Here is a 17,418-nt window from a genome sequence, read left to right on the forward strand (position 1 = left end):
AAATGGAGAGAATCTTAGAGAGAAGGCACTAGTGTCCAGAGGCATTGGGAAAGGCCTCCTGTAGAAGTTAAGATTTTAGCTGAGACTTAGTGGAAGTCAGAAAAACCTAGGGGTGGTAATACAGAGGGAGAACATTATAGGTATAGGGGATAGCTAGGGAAAATAACACAAAGTTGGAAATGGAGTTTTATGTTCAAGGGACAATAAGGTGATTAGTATCAATGAATAGCAAAATACATGGTGGAGGGGGTGGAGGTTAAGATGTAAGAAGACTGGAAGAATAGGAAGAGGCTAGGTTGTAAAGCACTATGGTAACCAAAGAGTGGATTTAAAAATTTTGGGGGTAATGGGGAACCACTGGAGTTTATTGTAAAAGAGTGTGACATGGTCAGACCCGTGCTTTAGGAAGATCACTTTGATAGCTAAGTGGAGGGTAGATAAGGTGGGGAAAAATGTGAGGAAAGAAGACCAAACAGCAGGTTATTGCAGTAGTCCAGGCATAAGGTGATGACAGCTTCTACCAAAGCAGTGGTCTGTGAAAAGTGGCAGTGTCAGAGGAAAGAAGAGGATGCATACAAGAGATGTTACAAGGTAGAACTGGCAGCACTTGGTGACCATTTGGTTGCCAAATTGCAAGTTGGGGGAGTAAGGGTGGCAACAGACAGTGGAGAGTGAAGGGTGACACCTAGGTTGTGAACCTGGGTGATTGGGAGGATGGTGGTTCTTTTCACAATAATAGGAAAGTTAGGAAGAGGGGAAAGTTTCAAGGGAAAGTTAAGCTCCATTTTGGACATAACATGACCACTGTGTCAGCCAAATGTGAGTAGAGTTTGCCTGCACAGGACATCCAGGTAAAAATGTCCAGTAGGCAGTTGAAGAGGTTAAGACTGCAGGACAATAGAGATGTTAGGGCTGGATAAATAGATCTGATAATCTTCTACACCGAGATGATCATTGAATCAATGAGGAGAGATCAAATGAAGTAGTCTAGAGGGAGAACCAAAAAGGGCCCAGGAATCTAGGATCCTCCTGGATCTCTGAAAGTGCATGGATCTGAGGTGAGATGATCTTGAAGAACTCGTTCTTTTGACGGTGTGTATTACAATATCAGTAGCTCAAGTTCCCTTTATTCCCCAATGAGCTGTGCTTTTGGAAGTTCTTTTATAGTTTTCTTACTAACCCCCAAGGAAGCAGCCTTGTCTGTGTCATCATCAAGGGATCATCCTCATGAGCCTTGTCAGCCCAGCTCCAATCTTTAGTTGTAACCTGCCTGATGCCTGTGGAGACCAGAGGCATTGTCCTATTGTCTAGTCAGACCTAAAGTCCTAATTATCAGTTTGGCATGGCTTCGGTTAATGTTAGAGATAGGTCCAGGGATTGATTGTGACTTCTTTGTAATCAGACCAGGCTTCCTGCAGAGAGCCCCTCTGTTCTAAGCCAATGAAATAACATCTGTCACAACCTGCCATTTCCTGAAGTGGCCCCATTTGTGGTGCTGCTACCTCCTTCTCCAAAGCATTTTCTGATCAGAAAGAGAAGGTGGCCAGAGGTAGGATTAAGACCTTTGGCTAGAAATAGAAATTGGAACTCCAGAGGACAATGGGAAGCCTTCTCCCTCCTCCAGTTTTGTTAATGCTCTCATTCTCTGTTGCAGTCTTTTCAGAGGTTTGCCTTGCCAGGTCTGGCATGACCAGGACCAACATATGACTATAGCTACCCTACCTCCTATATGGCCTGAAACAGATTTAAAGACAGCAGCCTATGTGGCACGCAAGTAGGCATATACTAAATGGATGGTGCAGGAGGAGAGTGTCCAGGGCCTTGATTTCTTTGTCTGCCAACAAATTTCTCTTTTTTCTCCTACTTAAAGAATTTTAGTCACTTCCAGCCTCCTGGCTTACTAGTTCCCCCTGGTCCAGAAGTGGCTTCCAGCCTACTGGGGCTGGTACAACCTGTCTGATCAGCCATTGGGTGGTGCTTTAAGTCTGGGCAGCTGCCACTGCAGCCTCAGCTCACCCAGTCCTCAGGATCATCTCATAAACTTTATTTATAGGAGGCCCATCTGCCAGAACCTTCTAGGCACCTCACAAAACAAATGGAAAATATGAAAGGGGATAGAGACAGTGCTGATGCCTGAGCAGAATGATTCAGTCTTGGAGCTCAGGGTAGCAGCCCTGCTGTAGAAGAGCCATAGCCTAGCATGGCCTGTGAGATACCCCTTAGTACTGGAGGCTGCCACCCATCAGAGCCTCAGAGGTTGGCAGCCTACAGTGGTTTCTTTGCTGGAGATAGAAGGAGTACCTTATTGAAGATCTTAGCTTTGGCTATTAACATGGGCACTGTGTCAGCCTAAGGATCCTCTGAAGTCTTGAGACTCATTTCTGAGGAAAAGAGGTACCTACACATCACGATGGGAAAAGTCTTTTCAGGGATGGATGGACGAAGTGATTCTTTCTCTATATGCTTCATTGATGTTGTATTTCATACATGTAGCAAAATCGTATCAGCGTTAAAAATAAATGCTATAAAATCATACTCTTAGAAATAAGTATCTTTTAAGGGGGGAAAAGCAACCCTAGGGGCTAAGAAAGGGAAAAGAGGTAGGAACACGCATCTAAATTGCTAATGGATTCCTAAGCCAAAAATGAGTTTTATCACTTTAAATTTGGTGTAGCTGACCAAAATTTAAAGTGATAGGCTCTGTTTTCAGCTTGGAAAGCTGCCACTAATTCAAATGGTAGCTTTTCCAGCCAAAAAGCTGTAATGGATGGAAGCAAGTTATTATGCTGGATAGGAAAGCTGCTATCTGATTAGGATTTTATTCAGGCCACATGTTTAATAAAATTGAGAAGCCACCACTGCCCACCTCCTCAAAGAAAGGACTTTACTTAACCAGGTGTCGTCTTTCTCTGTATGTCCCCTGAATGGAAATAACCCAGCATCACACAGAATTCTTTGTCATTATCATAACATCAGTGGCACATGTACTCTTCTTGGTGTCGTTTTGTGAGTGCCCTCAGCATTGGCTGTCACAGCTATGCAGTTGCATCCAGACAGGTGGCCTGGCTACTCTTTGAATGGTGCCAGAGGAGAGGCTTTGCTGTTCCCTCCCCTGCCATTGATGTCAGTTCCTGCCTACCCTCCCTCAAGCTCTATGTGAATAACCCAGCCAGTCCCCAGAGCGATGAAGCATGAGGAAACTTCAAGTCTGGAGCAACTGTTTGTCACTCAGGGAAAGCAGATCTGGAGCCAGCAGATGACATCTTGGCCACCAGAAATAGTGAATACTGTTTAGAACCAGAAGCCCTCTCCAGTGGAATGTGGTTGGCCCAGTTCTGTCTGAGGTTCTAGACGTTTGTACTCAGGGCCAAGTTCCTCTTCACTGCTTGAACAGCTCAACTCTTTAGTGACATCACCCTACTCCTGACCAACTTTGGTTTCTCCCAGGTGAAAAAGGGATCAAAAAGATTGATCCATTCATGTGTCCTATTCATGCTAGGCACATGTGTACATGTTCTCCTCTGACCCTCCCTAAATTGCAGCATTCCTGCGGCCCATTAACCCTTTCTTCTCCACAGAGGGTCAGAGACTTTTCCTACATGAAAGCAGAGCACCAAGACTGCTGCTCAGGTTTTGGCCTAACTTGCCTCAATTAATTTGTCCTGTTTCCATAGGCTGCTTGTTATATAGTTTTCATCTTCTCATCTCTAGCATTTACCCAATCTATAAAGAAACCCAGGGTAAAAACTTTCAGGTTCCTTTCTGAATCCTATCTGCTATTTATGTTAATGAGGACTGAAGGTAGAGTCTTAGAAAGACTCTTGGTCACTGATTCCCAGCTGTTACATCAGTGCCTCATGTGTCTTTAGGGGTTTTTTCCTTTTTCCAGTTTCCTTATTTCCAAACTGGTGTTGGAGAGGGGAATGAGTGGAAGTGATTGGGACAGAAGGACCAGGAAGAAAATGGGACCTTCCTTCATGGTCCTGCCTCTCCGGGACTCCCTTTATGCTCCAGCATCATCTGGAGATCTGCAGAATTGGCTTCAAATGGATAGAAATGTGATACAGGCTTCAGCAAAGACATTTTTTCCTCCTTCACCCATGTTTGCTTCGTGCTGCAGGTGTGATTTCAGAGCCGTGGTGTTTGTACAGAAAGGGTGGTGAGAAGGGGCGAGGCTTGGGTGGGAGGCACCGGCCTAGGGGTTGTGGCAGGGCTGGAGCTCAGTGCCCAGCCATGCAGGCACTGGCCCAGGCAGCCTCGTCTGCTTCTTGCCCTCCATGCAAACAGGCGGTGCTGGCTGCCCGAACCCAACGTCATTGCTGATTAATAGGGGAAAATAGTTTATCCGAAGTAGAGAAAAATGCACAGCCTCTAACTTCCAGACTTGCCCCAGGAGGTGGTTACAATATCAAAGTAATTTCCTGTAGGACTTTTGAGTTCGAAGGCTTCATGGTTCCTAATGCCAGAGAGAGACTGTGAAGGTAAATAGGATAGCTTGGCTAGGAGCACTTCTGGAAGCTCCTGGCTTTTGTTGGAAAGGGAGGAAGCTCCTGTGGGACACTGTGGAGAAAGGAAACTTAGAGGAGGAATAACGTTCATGGTCTACAAACAAGTGTTCTCAACAGGCCAGCATCTCCCCAGCCTGGAGAGGAGGGGGCCAGGCAGCACGGTCAGCCCAGAGACTCTCCCCAGAGTCCTCTGAGTCCAGTGGGCATCCTTCTGGCACAGAGGCCAGCTGTCCAGAACGCAGGAGTATTGATAGTCGGATTTCCCCCAAAACACAGACGGACTAATAGGAAGGAGGCCTGAGTTCCCAGCCAGTCTTGCTACATTGTTAGTCTTTCTTTCCTTTGTCTTTTATGTTCATTGTGGTCTGCCATATCCTAGATCTTGTCCTTCCTCAGACCCACCATGCCCCACTCCCCTTACTACCCTTACAGCCTCCCCTATGTCCCTACTTCTGGTCCTTTCCCAGTCCCCTCCCACTTCCCTTAACTTTTTGTCCTTTCTCAGCCTTTTTCTTGTATTCATTTGCTATACTTTCCTAACCCTTCCCCTCATCCTAGATCACTATCTTTTCCCATTCCACTGCCCTAAGGCACTCCTTTTCCCCCTTACTCTCCCAAAGTGTGGCCTTTCTCTCTAACTGTCCTAATTCACTGTATTTCCCCTTTCTTTATTTACTACTCTCCTAACTTTTTGTCCTTCGTGTGCTTTTAACTGTGGCCCCTTCCCTCAGTGCTTCCGAAGAGCTCAGATGTGGAGGCCTCTTCCTCTTACAAGACTCCCTCACTTCATTTCCCTTCTCTAATCCTGCTCTCACTTTCCTTCCTGCTCCTGGATTTATAGACTTTTCTTCATTCCTAGTGTCAGGGATTTCCAGATTACTATAAATTGAATATGGATTTAAAAACCTCACATAAGAAATAGCCCTGAATCTTCACCCATTAACTGTTTGATCTCACTCTCCATTCCATTGTACTCCACAAAAGGCTACTCCACCCTAGCTGTAGACATTCCCCTCCTCTTACCTGTCCTCCTCTGGTTCAGCCTGTCATTGGTTGTGAGAACACTAAACCAAATGGGGCTTGCTGCTAGGGGTGGGGGGGTTAGGTTGGGAAGACAGGGTTCCTGGGGGCAGAAAACCCAGTTTGGCCTCAAAGAAGCTTTGGCATCTAGGGATTCAATGGAATAAGAAGTGGCTTAGTGTTCTTGGGGGCAGGGACTGTCTGAGGTTTGTATTTGTAATTCCAGGTCCTGGTGCAGTGTCTGACACATAGCAGGAAAGAAATTAATAAAAACTTGTTGATGACTTGAAGAATGGGGACTTCCTCGCGCTCTAGTGGCTGAAGCATTGAACTGATCTAGTATCATTTCCAGGGGAAAGCCAAGAAAATGATAGGAGATGAAGCAGGAAGAGAAGTGTCACTCATTCAGTGAGTGAGCCAGGCTAGAGGAGGTGGGACTTTGTTTCTCTGGGCAGTGATCTCAGTCCAGTGTTTCTAAAAACTGTTTCACAGAGCTGAGTGCTATTGAGTCCTTTAACTGTGGCATATTTGAAACCTGGGCAACCCCAGTGGTGTTCAGATCTCATCCAGGACTAAGAGCTTTGGCTCTGAATGCCGAACCAGACACATCCCATAAGCCCCTCATCTCCTTTGCAGCACAGGTACCCAGGTGTCCATGAAAGAGATCTGAAAGGTCCACTAGGTCTTCCCTCTCTCATATTTAAAAAAGGGAGAAAGGGTGGCCTGAGAAGTAAGGTAGGCATCTATCTGAGATGCCCATCCTAAAACACTAGACAGGGAGAAAACAGAGAAAAGGCTCTATACCCAGTCCTAGAGGAGTCTGGGGTGGGGAAGTGTCCAGGTGTACCATCTATCCCTCAGCAGTAAAAGCTGAAAGCAGCTGGAAGGGATGTAAGAGGAGGAGGAGAAGGTACTTTGGACTGGCAGGGGGCCACAGCAGCATGGTTGGGCTAAACAAAGTTAGCTCACAAGTGTTCCCCACACATGGCACAGAAGGTGCTAAAGGAGCAGAGCTGGGCGGCCCAGTGTGCTTTATGGAACAATTAAAATTAACAGTCCAGATGTTGGGCTCAGCCAAGTGGAATGAGATGGGAGCTTGGATTAGAGAGCTGGAATGGCCAGGAAGTTTTCCTCGAGGCAGCTGGAGACCCATGCAGCCAGAAGGCCTGGCCTTGGCACCACCCACTAAGCAGTGCCCCCACCCTCATCTGATTTTTCCTTTATGGTCATAATCAAAGCTCCTCACTTTTCTGCCCTATGGAAGCCCTAAGATCTCAGAATTAGATGAGCGTCTTGGGACTTATAATTGGTGTCAGAGGGAATTGCAGACTTTAGCTTTATACAAAGCAGGAAACTCCTGTGTGCCCCTCTTCTCATGTTTCCTGTCATTTATACTGTCAATGCAGTTCACCAAATGTTTACTAAACACATATCATATAAATACTTTTTATTGGGGGATACTGGGAGGAATAAGAGATTTCCTGCCCTCAAAGAAATCTGAACTCTGCTAGAAGATGACATAGAATTTGCTCTAATTTAAATTAGAATGTCATAAGGGACATAATAGGGCTACCCAAAAACTCTTCTAATAGCTTAGAGAAGGCAGGAATCCCTTTTGACTGAGAGTAAATGGAATATGAACAGAGCCTTGAAAAATGGGTGGGATTTTGACAGTCTTATGTTGGGAAAGGACATTGCAGGCAGAGGAAGCATTAGGAAAGGCAGAAAGTTGGGAAAATGCCATGTGTGTTTAAAGAATGCAGTGGAAAGAGCACTGGACTTCAGTAGCTTGAATCTGTGTTTTGCTCGTAACTAGCTGTGGGACCGTAGGTAAGTCACTTAGTCTTTCTGGGATAAAATGGGGATAATACTGTTAACACTAATGGGGATAATAATAATTTCCTTTCACAGAGTCATTGTGAGAAAAAGCGTTTTGTAAAGCTTACAGTGCTGTTTGGAATGTGATTTGTTATAGAATTGTAGACTCTTCGGGTTGGGGGTCATGTAGTCTATTTTTTATGTGAAACTTGTTTAGTAAAAATGTGTTTATGAGTGTACTTGAGAAGGAATATCCCTGTGGCTTTAATTCAAGGATGGGGTGGGGGAGCCCTCAGAATCATCTTTGGTTCCCTGTTCACCCTACCTCATGTAAATCCTGGAAATTCTACTTTTGAGATATCTATCCCTAGAATCCATTCCCTCCCTTTGGTTACCACTGCTATCACTGTGTCTCAAGCTGTTCTCTCACTTCTTCCCAGAGTTATTTTAATAGCCTTCTATCTGATTTCCCTGCCACCAGTTTTTCTTTTTTAAAAATTCAGCTTTTTTTCTGCCTTCTCTCCCTGGCATTTTCATTTCTTTATCAGAAGGTAGGTATTGCATAATTTGTTCAATCATTCCCTAGTTGATAGATGCTCCCTCAGTTTCCAATTCTTTGCCACATCTGAAAGAGCTATCACTGTTTTTGTATATATCCTTAGTTAGAATGTGTTCTATCCTTCCCTTAACCTACCCTCCCTCTGAATTCCCCCTTCTTCCTTTCACCTCCTATTTCCCCATTGCATTAAATGTATTTCTGTACAAGAGAAGGAGAGAGAGAGAGAGAGAGTGTGTGTATGTGTTGTGTGTGTTCTTATTTCCTTTCCCTTTACAAAGCAGCTAGGTGACCCAGTAGATAGAATGCTGGTCTGGAGTCAGGAAGACCTGAGTTCAAATATGGGTTGTGTGACCCTGGGCAAGTCATTTTACCTCTCTTTGCCTCACTTTCCTCAACTGTAAAATAAGGATAATAACTGCACTTACCTCCTAGGGTTGTTATGAGGATCAAATGACATAATATTTGTAAAGCTATTAGTACAGTGCATGGCATGTAGTAAATGCTCTATAAATGCTTATTCTCTTCCCTTCTCTTTCCCACTTTGACCAGTTCAGTTGAGAGTGAAGTTTAAGTATCAGCCACTCCTTTCCCTCTTGTTTGTATGAATTTCTACTTGTAAACTCGATTATGTGAGATTAATTTTCCCCAACCTTCCCCTACTTTTCCTTTCCAGTGATTTCCTCTTTCCAGATCATTAAGATATAACAGAACTATTCCCAGACCTTCTAATTAGACTCCCTCAATAACTGCTGATAATAATAGAGTTCAGAGAAGACATATATATGTCATCTCCCCATATTAGAACGTAAGCAGTTTGTCCTTCTTTAATTCCTTATGATTATTCATGTTTACCTTTTATTTTCCTGTTAACTCCTGTGTTTGTACATCAAAATTTCTGTGTAGCACTGGTCTTTTTATCAGTAATGCTTGGAAAATCCTCTATTTCATTAAAGGTTTGGTTTTCTCCCTTATAGCATTATACTTAATTTTGCTGGGTGGGTAATTCTTGGCTGTAAACTCATAACCTTTGCCTTCTAGAATATCATATTCCAAGCTCTCCATTTCTTTATTGTGGTAGCTGCTAAATCATGTGTGATCCTGACTGTGGTTCTTTGGCCCTTGAATTCTTTCTTTCTCGCTGCTTGTAGTATTTTTTCCTTAGATCTGGAAGTTCTAGATTTTAACTATGATGTTCGTGGCAATTTTCATTTTGGAGTTTCTTCCAGAAGGTGAGCAATAGATTATATATATTTCCACTTTGCAGTCAAATTTTAAAAGGTCTTGGCAGTTTTATGATTTCTTGAAGTAGAATGTCTAGGCTCTTTTTTTGGTCATCATGACTTTCATCACCATTTTTTCTCTCTCTTATCCTTCACATGCTTTCTTCTTTTTGTATGGCTGTGCTTGTGTTGCATTCCTGCTCATAAATGTTCAATGGATAAAATCCAAGCTCCTCCATCTAGACCTCAAGCCTCTGCATGATCTGAACAACATTTCTTTCTAATCTTACCTTCTACTACTTCCCTGCACATATGCTGCAAATATACTGGACTATTTGATCTTCCTAGAAATCAATTTATATTTTTCTACTTCCCTGCTGTCTTTCATGGTATCTGTTTCTTTTGCTTCGAATGTCTTTCTCTTCCTCATTCTCTCTCCACCCCCAATATCTGTTTATCTCTCATGGCCCAGTTCACAACACAAACTCCCCTGTAATGACTTTTATGGTTTTCAGTGCCCTTCCCCAAACTTAAAATAATCTGAACTGTCACGATATTGTGCTTCTTCATAGTAAAATTTGCATTTTACTATCCACTCTACTCAATTAGAAACTCCTTGAGGAAAGATCCTATATTTTATTTCTTTGTATCGTGAAACACAGAACTCTGTACTTAGTGATGATAATAACGACTAACATTTATATCTTGCTTTAAGATTTACAAAGTACTTTATATATTATTATTCAGTTGGTAAGTATTCAGTAAATATTGAATAAATCAATGATTAAAGGAGTGGAGTATCCAAAGAGGTGGGAGAAGAACCCAGAGAGTGCAGGTTCATGAAATATAAAGAAAAGCATGAGCAGAATTTGGTGCTGCAGAGAAATAAGGAAGTTTGAGGTAAAGTGACCCAAAGCCCTGGGTTTGGAGTCAAAAGGTGGGGATTCAGATCTCTCTCTGCGTCTTTGTAGCTCTGTGATCTTAGGCAGCTCACTTTACTAGTCTGAAGTGCAGCTTGGGGGATCATCCTTTCACTGCCTGCATTACCATGTTGTTGTAAGGAAAAAGCATCTTCTAGATTTAAAGCATTGTTAATGGTCTCAGAAGCAATGCAGAATAATAGAAAGGAAACTTAACATGAGGTAAACAGACTTAGGTTCAGGCCCCAGCTGCTATACTTCAGAGATCAGCGCTGGATGGAAGAGACCTTATAGCTAGTTCAACCCCTTCATTCTACAGATGAGGAAACTGAGTTCCATAGGGATAGAATGATTCACCCAGAGAATGATAGCTAGTAAGTGGCAGAGAGAAGACTTAAACCCAAATTGTACCACCCAAGTCTAGTGTTCTTTTCACTCTAGTACACTTCCAAGTTCATTACTCTTTCTGAGCCTCTATTTCCTCATCTGTTTAATGGCTATAATGCTCTGACTACCAACTTCATGAAATGGTTTGAAGAAAGAATTTTGTAGCTTTGTCTGCCTTTAAATTCAATAGAAATTTGAGCTGTTGAAGTTCTCAGGAAGGTCTTCACCCTATTTTTACCACATAGCCAGCTCTGGTGCTTTGACCCTTCACTCATCTCTTATGGTGTCAAGGACTCCTCCTGCCCCTCATTCACAGTCCCCATGAAGATGTGCTACTTTTCCCCTTGAAGATATTCCATCATCATTCAAGATAATAAACACCTGCCAGATTGTACCATAGAAATTTTACCAGGTCTCCACGTCTGGTGTGTTGAGGTGTTTGCTCTCTTTTGTTTACTAAACAGACTTTGGACCTCTAGAGTTGGCTCTTCTTTCTACTTCATCCCCCAGGAATGGGGAGCCCTGTACTGCCTCTTTAAGGTATCCAGCTCAGGCCTGTCTCTTTTGTGTTTTCAAGTAAGAGCTACTCAAGTAAATCAAACTTTTAGAAAGAGCATAGAAATAGTTCCAAGATCTTGTATTCTCTGTGTGTCATGCCCACCTGCTTCCCTTCCTAAGACCTCTGCCAGGTTTGCTTCATGGGCTAGATTGTGTTTTTTTATGTTCCTTTGGGGAAGATTAGGTCACTGGAAAGCCTTTTACAGGAAAAGACCTGGAATGGGAGGCAGGGATGCTATGACTTAAGGGATTCTGGGTCACCCAGTCTGAATTTCCAGCTTCCTGTACACTGTCATAAGAAATATATTTATTGGAGAGTGTTGCTTTAAAGGTTTAACTTTTCAAGGCTCTTTTCACAGAACTTATTTCCTCTTGGAAACTATGACTTTAGTGTGGGCAGGTGAACTATGGTACCTGGTCGTGGCTGGGAACCAACTGGCTAGCATAGACTATACAGATGGAATTTACATACGCTGAAATAACTGAATACATCTGTGTTACCATTAATTGTGTCAAAGCAACAAGCATCTATTAAATGCTTATTATGTGGCAGGTGCATGGAAATGATAATGATATAAGAACAAAGGATCAATTAAAAACTATCATATGTAAACAGCAGGGTTTAGAATCTAACCATCTATAGTATATTTGTCTTCCATTTGGAACTTGAGCAAGACATTGTTCACAACTGGGCATTTACTGTGGCAAGCATATATATCCTAATTTTATGCTTCACCTAATATCAATAGTCAGATAATCATTAAATAGCTAGCTCTATGTCCATTTGTCAAGGAATCTTGTATGGTCTTAACAGGTGCATGAGAGACTTTCTGTTGGAGAAGAGCCTTTAAAATGCTGTTTTGCTCTACCGAGGTCAGGCAGTCAGTCAAGAAGCATTTATTAAGCACTTCATAGATGCTAAGCATTGTGGTAGGCACAAAGAAAAATAAAAGCAACCCTTGCCCTCAAGCAGTTAAAATTCTACTATATTAATAGTTACATATGAACTTTATGGAATGTAAGCTGAGATGACCAGGAAAGGCCTCCTGAAGTAGGTGGGATTTGAACAGAATCTTGAAGGAATTCAGGGAAACTAACAAGCAGAGGAGAAGGTTCAGAGCATTCCAGGCACAGGACAGCCAATGCAAAGGCCAGAAACGGGCAATTGATGGTTGTGTGTGAGGAACAGCAAATAAGCCAGTGTCCCAGAAGGAGCTGGGCCGTGAAGAGTTCTGAATGTCAGAGACAAGTCATGAAGGTAAGAGTAGGAGTCACTAGGGTCTGGTAGGAGAAGACTTAGGCTTTAGAAAATCACCTTGGTAGTTCAGTTGAAGTATGGGTGAGAATGGGGAGAAACTTGAAGCAGGGAAACCAATCAGAAAGTTACTGTAATAGTTCAAGTAATGATGAGAGCCTGATCTCGGAGTGGAGAGAAAGGGACACATAACGAAATTTTGTGATGGTAGACCCAAGATTTAGAAATGGATTGTATATAAGGAGTCACTGACAGTGGAGAGTAAAGTATGATATCAAGGTTGTAGGCTTGGGTGACTGGGAAGACAGGTGTACTCTCATTAGTAAAAGGGAAGTTCAAGAGAGAGGAGGGTTTGGGAGGGCGGGAAAGATAATGAGTTCTGTTTTAGACATATTGAGTTTGATATGTCTACAGGGCATCCAGTTGGAGATATCTGAAAGACAGTTGATGATGTGAAACTGAATCTGGAGAGAGTCTAGGGCTGGATATGTAGATCTGGAAATGTAGAGGTAATTGTACCTGTGGGACCTGACAGAATTACCAAAAGACATAGTATAAAATGAAGAGACGAGGGCATAGGACAAAGCCTTTTTATAATCAGTAAGAAAATACCAGGGTTTTCTGTTCTCTGTAACTTCAGTTGTTTGACTTTACATTATAGCCTGCCACAGAGAATTATTTGCTAAAGCATTCTTGTTCTCTTCTCGTATTTTCATCAAGAATGCCCTTGATATTTATGTAGATAATTCTTATCTTTACAAATTTATAAAGGCCATGGTTTAGGGCATAATCTAGGCAATTGTGCTTTTTGAAGTAAAACAAAATGCAGTTCTTTATTAACAAGTATAATTAACTTCAAAATGATCATATATTATTTAGAACAAAATTTTAATTAATATAATACTAAAATGCAAGATGGTACCTTTCTCATTAAAGTTCAGCTGTCAATCATTGCTTGACTGAATTCTGGTTCTATCTTAGAGACTGAGTAAACAACTTTACACTTAAGTTTTTTTAGAGTCCAAAGCCTTGGGGGAGGAAGTGGTATTTAAAAACATATATACATATATGTATATTACACGCATAGAGTAACCAATTCTAGCAATTTTACCCCCAAACCACCTTACCTAAGGTTTTCTTTTCTCTTTAAGAGGCATCCAACCCAAGTCATAAGATCATAGATCTTGGTGATGGCCACTTTTCCATCATCGCTGGTCTTTCTGTCTAGAACAACATATTTGGCTAGTTCTTTCCTCATGTTGTCAAGAAAAGTTAATGATCTCTGATTACTATGTCTTTGATAAGTCTGTGAGCCAAACTTCATTTCTGAATTGACTACTAAGACTGGCATCGCTACTGACAAAGGTCACTCTGATGCATTGATAGTCGGCGTTGAAAGCAGTGAGCTGCTATTGACAGAGCAGCTGCTTTTGAGGCATACTACAGGCCAGAATCTAATATGAGTTAACTTTCTCCCATTCCTTACTCCTTTTAGATTCTCTCTCCTTTTGTCACTTGGCATCCTGGTTTGCCACCTTCTCACTAGTTCTCTAGAAGCAGATCTGTGCTTAGTCCCAAGACTTGATGAGCATAGCGCTCAGCTGGACCTGGACCTCAGAAGTACCTACAGTTACATCTTGTTCTTCAAGGACTCTGTTCTCTCTCTCTCTCCCCACCCCCTCCCTCTCTCTCCCCCTCCTCTCTCTCCCCCCCTCCCTCTTCCTCTCTCTCTCTCTCTCTCCCCACCCCTCTCTCTCCCCACCCCTCTCTCTCTCCACCCCTCTCTCTCCCCCCTCCCTCTCTTTCTCCTCCCCTCTTTCCCTCTCCCCCTCCCTCATTTTCCCCCTCCCTCATTTTCCCTCTCCCTCTTTCTTTCTCTCCTCTTACAATTTCTGTGATTAGCCTCCATGGCCTTCAGCTTCCCAGAGTGAAACATAACAACTTTGTACTACACTCCCTTTTTGTATGATTGAGATTGACCCTTGCCTGCTCAGGACTTCCCACTTTCAGCTGTACTTTCCTTCTTGTCTCTAGGAAACATTTCTTGCCCAACTGGGGTGTCCCCTGGCACCGTATCATTGTCCTTCTTGACAGGAGAATGGAGAATCACTCACACCTGCAGGTAGTGAAGAATTGACCCTGGGAGCTCATATGCCCTAAACCTTTCCTCTTGCCTCACATACAGCTCTTGTAGTAGGGCTATGTATGTACGTGTTTTTCTGGGCTAAATTGTGTAAATTGATTGGGAATATCTCCTCTCCAAACTTGATAAGTTTCTTCCTTTTTATGAAGCTTAAGTGTGACTTTAGCTTTGTGCTAATACTGGTCCTTTTTCCTCCTAAGTGTCTCTTTATTCCTTCAGATGAAGTGATTAAGAGGTAATTTAATAAACAAACATAAAGATGGAAATTGTAAGGAAGGTAGATAATTTCAGGTTAACAAAGAGAAAGACTTCCCAACAATTTTAGTTGTCCTAAAGTGAAATGGACTGCTTCAGGGGTAGGGAATTCCCTGTCACTTTAAGCAGAAGCTGAATAACCATCACTCAGAATTGTTGGAGGGGGGATTTCTGTTTGAATACAGTTTGGACCTCTGAGGTGACCTCTGAGACAGGTTGTGTAGTGAAGTGGGGAATGTGTTGTTTAGAGTTAGGAGAGATCCCCCGCTTGCTAGATGACCATGGGTAGGTCACTTAACCCTCTAAGCCTCAGTTCCCTCATCTGTAAGATGAGGATAATAATACCTGTAGTACCTCATAGTTTTGAGAGGATCCAATAAAATAAGGTGTACAAAGTGCGTTGCAGACTTTGTTGTTGTTCAGTCATTTCAGTCATGTCTGACTTTTCGCAGTCGCATTTAGGGTTGGTTTGTTTGTTTTAAATAATTGATTGATTTTTAGGTTTCACCATTCACTTTCATAAGATTTTGAGTTCCAAATTTTCTTCCCATCCCTCCTCTTCCCCCACCCCAAGATGGCACGCTGTCTGATACAGGCTCTACTTATACATTCCTATTAAACATATTTTCACGTTAGTCATGTTGTAAAGAAGAATTAGAACCAGTGGGAGGTGGTGCAGTAAATAGAGCACCAGCCCTGGAGTTGGGAGGACCTGAATTCAAATCTGCCCTCAGACACTTGACCCTTACTGGCTGTGTGATCTTGGGCAAGTCCCTTAACCCCAAACGCTTGTCTTCCCCCCTCCAAAAAAAAAATAAGAATCAATGGGAGAAACCATGAGAAAGAAGAAACAAAAAAGAGAGAGAGCGCAAATAGTCTTCTTCAATCTGCATTTAGACTCCATGGTTCTTTTTCAGGATGTGGATAGCATTCTGTCATGATTCATTTGAAGTTGTCTTAGATCCTTGCATTGCTAGCCAGTGGTGGCTGTTACTGTGCACAGTGTTCTAGTTCTGCCCACTTCACTCAGCTTCAGTTCATGTAAGTCTCTCCAGGTTTTTCTGAAGTCCACCTGCTCATCATTTCTTATGGAACAACAGTATTCAGTTACATTCGTATACCATAACTTGTTCGGCCATTTCCCAATTGATGGGCATCTCTTCAGTTTTCAATTCTGGGCCACCATAAAAAGAGCTGCTGTAAATATTTTTGTACATGTGAGTCCTCTTCCTGTTTTTGTGATCTCTTTGGGATACAGACCAAGAAGTGTTGGGGTTTTCTTAGGAAGGATACTGGAGTGGTTTGCCATTTCTTTCTCCTGCTCATTTCACAAATGAAGAAACTGAGGCAAACAGGCTTAAATGATTTGCCCTGGTCACACAGCTAGTAAGTGTCTGAGGCCAGATTTGAGCTCAAGTCTTCCTAATTCCAGGCCTGGCACTCTATCCACTGTACTACCTAGCTGCCCCTTGAAAACTATAAAATGCTGTATAAATGTCTGCTGTCATTATTATTCTAAGTATGAGATCTTGGAGTGATTGTTTATCCCCTAACATCTCCCCTCGCCCTACATACACATGCATGCAGTTTTGAAGGATTGGCAGAATACAACTGACTTTCTCATTCATGTGATAGATCCTTAGATCTATCTATCTAAGGATAGAATCCTAAGAATTCATTTTCGATTACTCAGTAGTCTAATCTGGGCATCCCTGGAAAGAATTAAAAAGAAAAAAGACTTATGGCACTGGGCTGTGATTGCTCTAGGAACACCAGCCTACTCCTTCATGGTGCACCACATGAATGTGTGCACAGAATTGTGAGCGCATGTGTGAGTGTTTAGGGTGACTGAGTATCAGGAACAAGCCCAGCGTTCTGTTAACTTGCAGTGATTTTAGAGAGGTCATCATTGTGTTTGCCTGACTCCTTGAACAGGTGTAGAGGCAAGGCCATAGAGCTTTAAATACTATCTTTCCCCAGCCAATGAAAGAAAATTAAACCACAAGTCCTATTTATTTAAGTCTGACAGTGCAGTACTTATTTTCCACATGGTGTTGGCTCTGTGCTAATCATGGCTGATTTCTAGCCACAGGTGTGCGGCCTGACTTCGCAAGCTTTTTGCCAAGATGACCTTATGTACAAATAGAAGCCTCTTTGTACTTCTTTCTCCAATAACTCATTTAGGCTTTAGGTCCCATCCTACTTGCTAGGCTCTGATAAACAAGGAGAGGAAAGAAAGATTCTTCTAAAACCCTGTAGGATAGAGAAGGCTATCCTTGGGACAAGACAAGTAGACAAATCTTGTTTCTGTCTAGTTGTGCTGTGGAGACACTGCAGGCCATGCTGTTCCGTGGAGGAAGCGGGGAGGTCATCACATGCATGGGTCTGGATGGCGGCTGGGAGCTGATGAAGACATCTGAAGGCCATGAAGAGGGAGTTACTCTTCTTGCCAGGTAAGGGGGCCTGGAGGGGAGAAGGTGGTTTTATGCCTGTTGTCTCACTTGGCCCTACCCCAAGCCCTCCCTTCTGACCTCTGGTCACATAGCTAGAATCACAAATACTTAAGAGCTGTAAGAGCCATTTCAGAAGTCATTTAGTCCAACCTAGCAGTTCCTTAAGGCCAGACACATAACAGGTAGTCTTAAAGACCTTCCTTTTTGTACTTTACTAGAGGGTTGGCAGCACCCATTTCTGAGCTTTACAGCTCAAATGTTTTTCATAGCAGGACTTTGGGTCCTTCCTAGGTGGTAAACAATTCCATTTCTCTGTCAGGGC

General features: G+C 42.7%; 1 protein-coding gene across 11 annotated transcripts in view; it reads left to right on the forward strand.

Annotated features, from left to right (window-relative positions):
- MROH1 (maestro heat like repeat family member 1) overlaps positions 1-17,418 on the forward strand; it is a 202,163-nt gene that overhangs the window by 152,587 nt on the left and 32,158 nt on the right. For 7 of the 11 annotated variants that reach the window (XR_011965678.1, XR_011965679.1, XM_072602683.1 and 4 more), the window contains one exon: positions 16,959-17,096. The exons of 1 other annotated variant lie outside the window; for it this stretch is intronic. Coding sequence is in view for 8 of the 10 variants with exons in the window: in XM_072602683.1 (XP_072458784.1) it covers positions 16,959-17,096 (138 nt within the window). In the remaining 2 variants the exon portion in view is untranslated. Of the gene's footprint in view, positions 1-14,279; positions 14,368-16,958; positions 17,097-17,418 lie in introns of all 11 variants that reach the window. 3 more of the 11 variants (XM_072602688.1, XM_072602687.1, XM_072602689.1) reach the window with 1 other exon arrangement.

The sequence above is a fragment of the Notamacropus eugenii genome, chromosome 4, assembly GCF_028372415.1.
Source record: "Notamacropus eugenii isolate mMacEug1 chromosome 4, mMacEug1.pri_v2, whole genome shotgun sequence".
NCBI lineage: Eukaryota > Metazoa > Chordata > Mammalia > Diprotodontia > Macropodidae > Notamacropus > Notamacropus eugenii.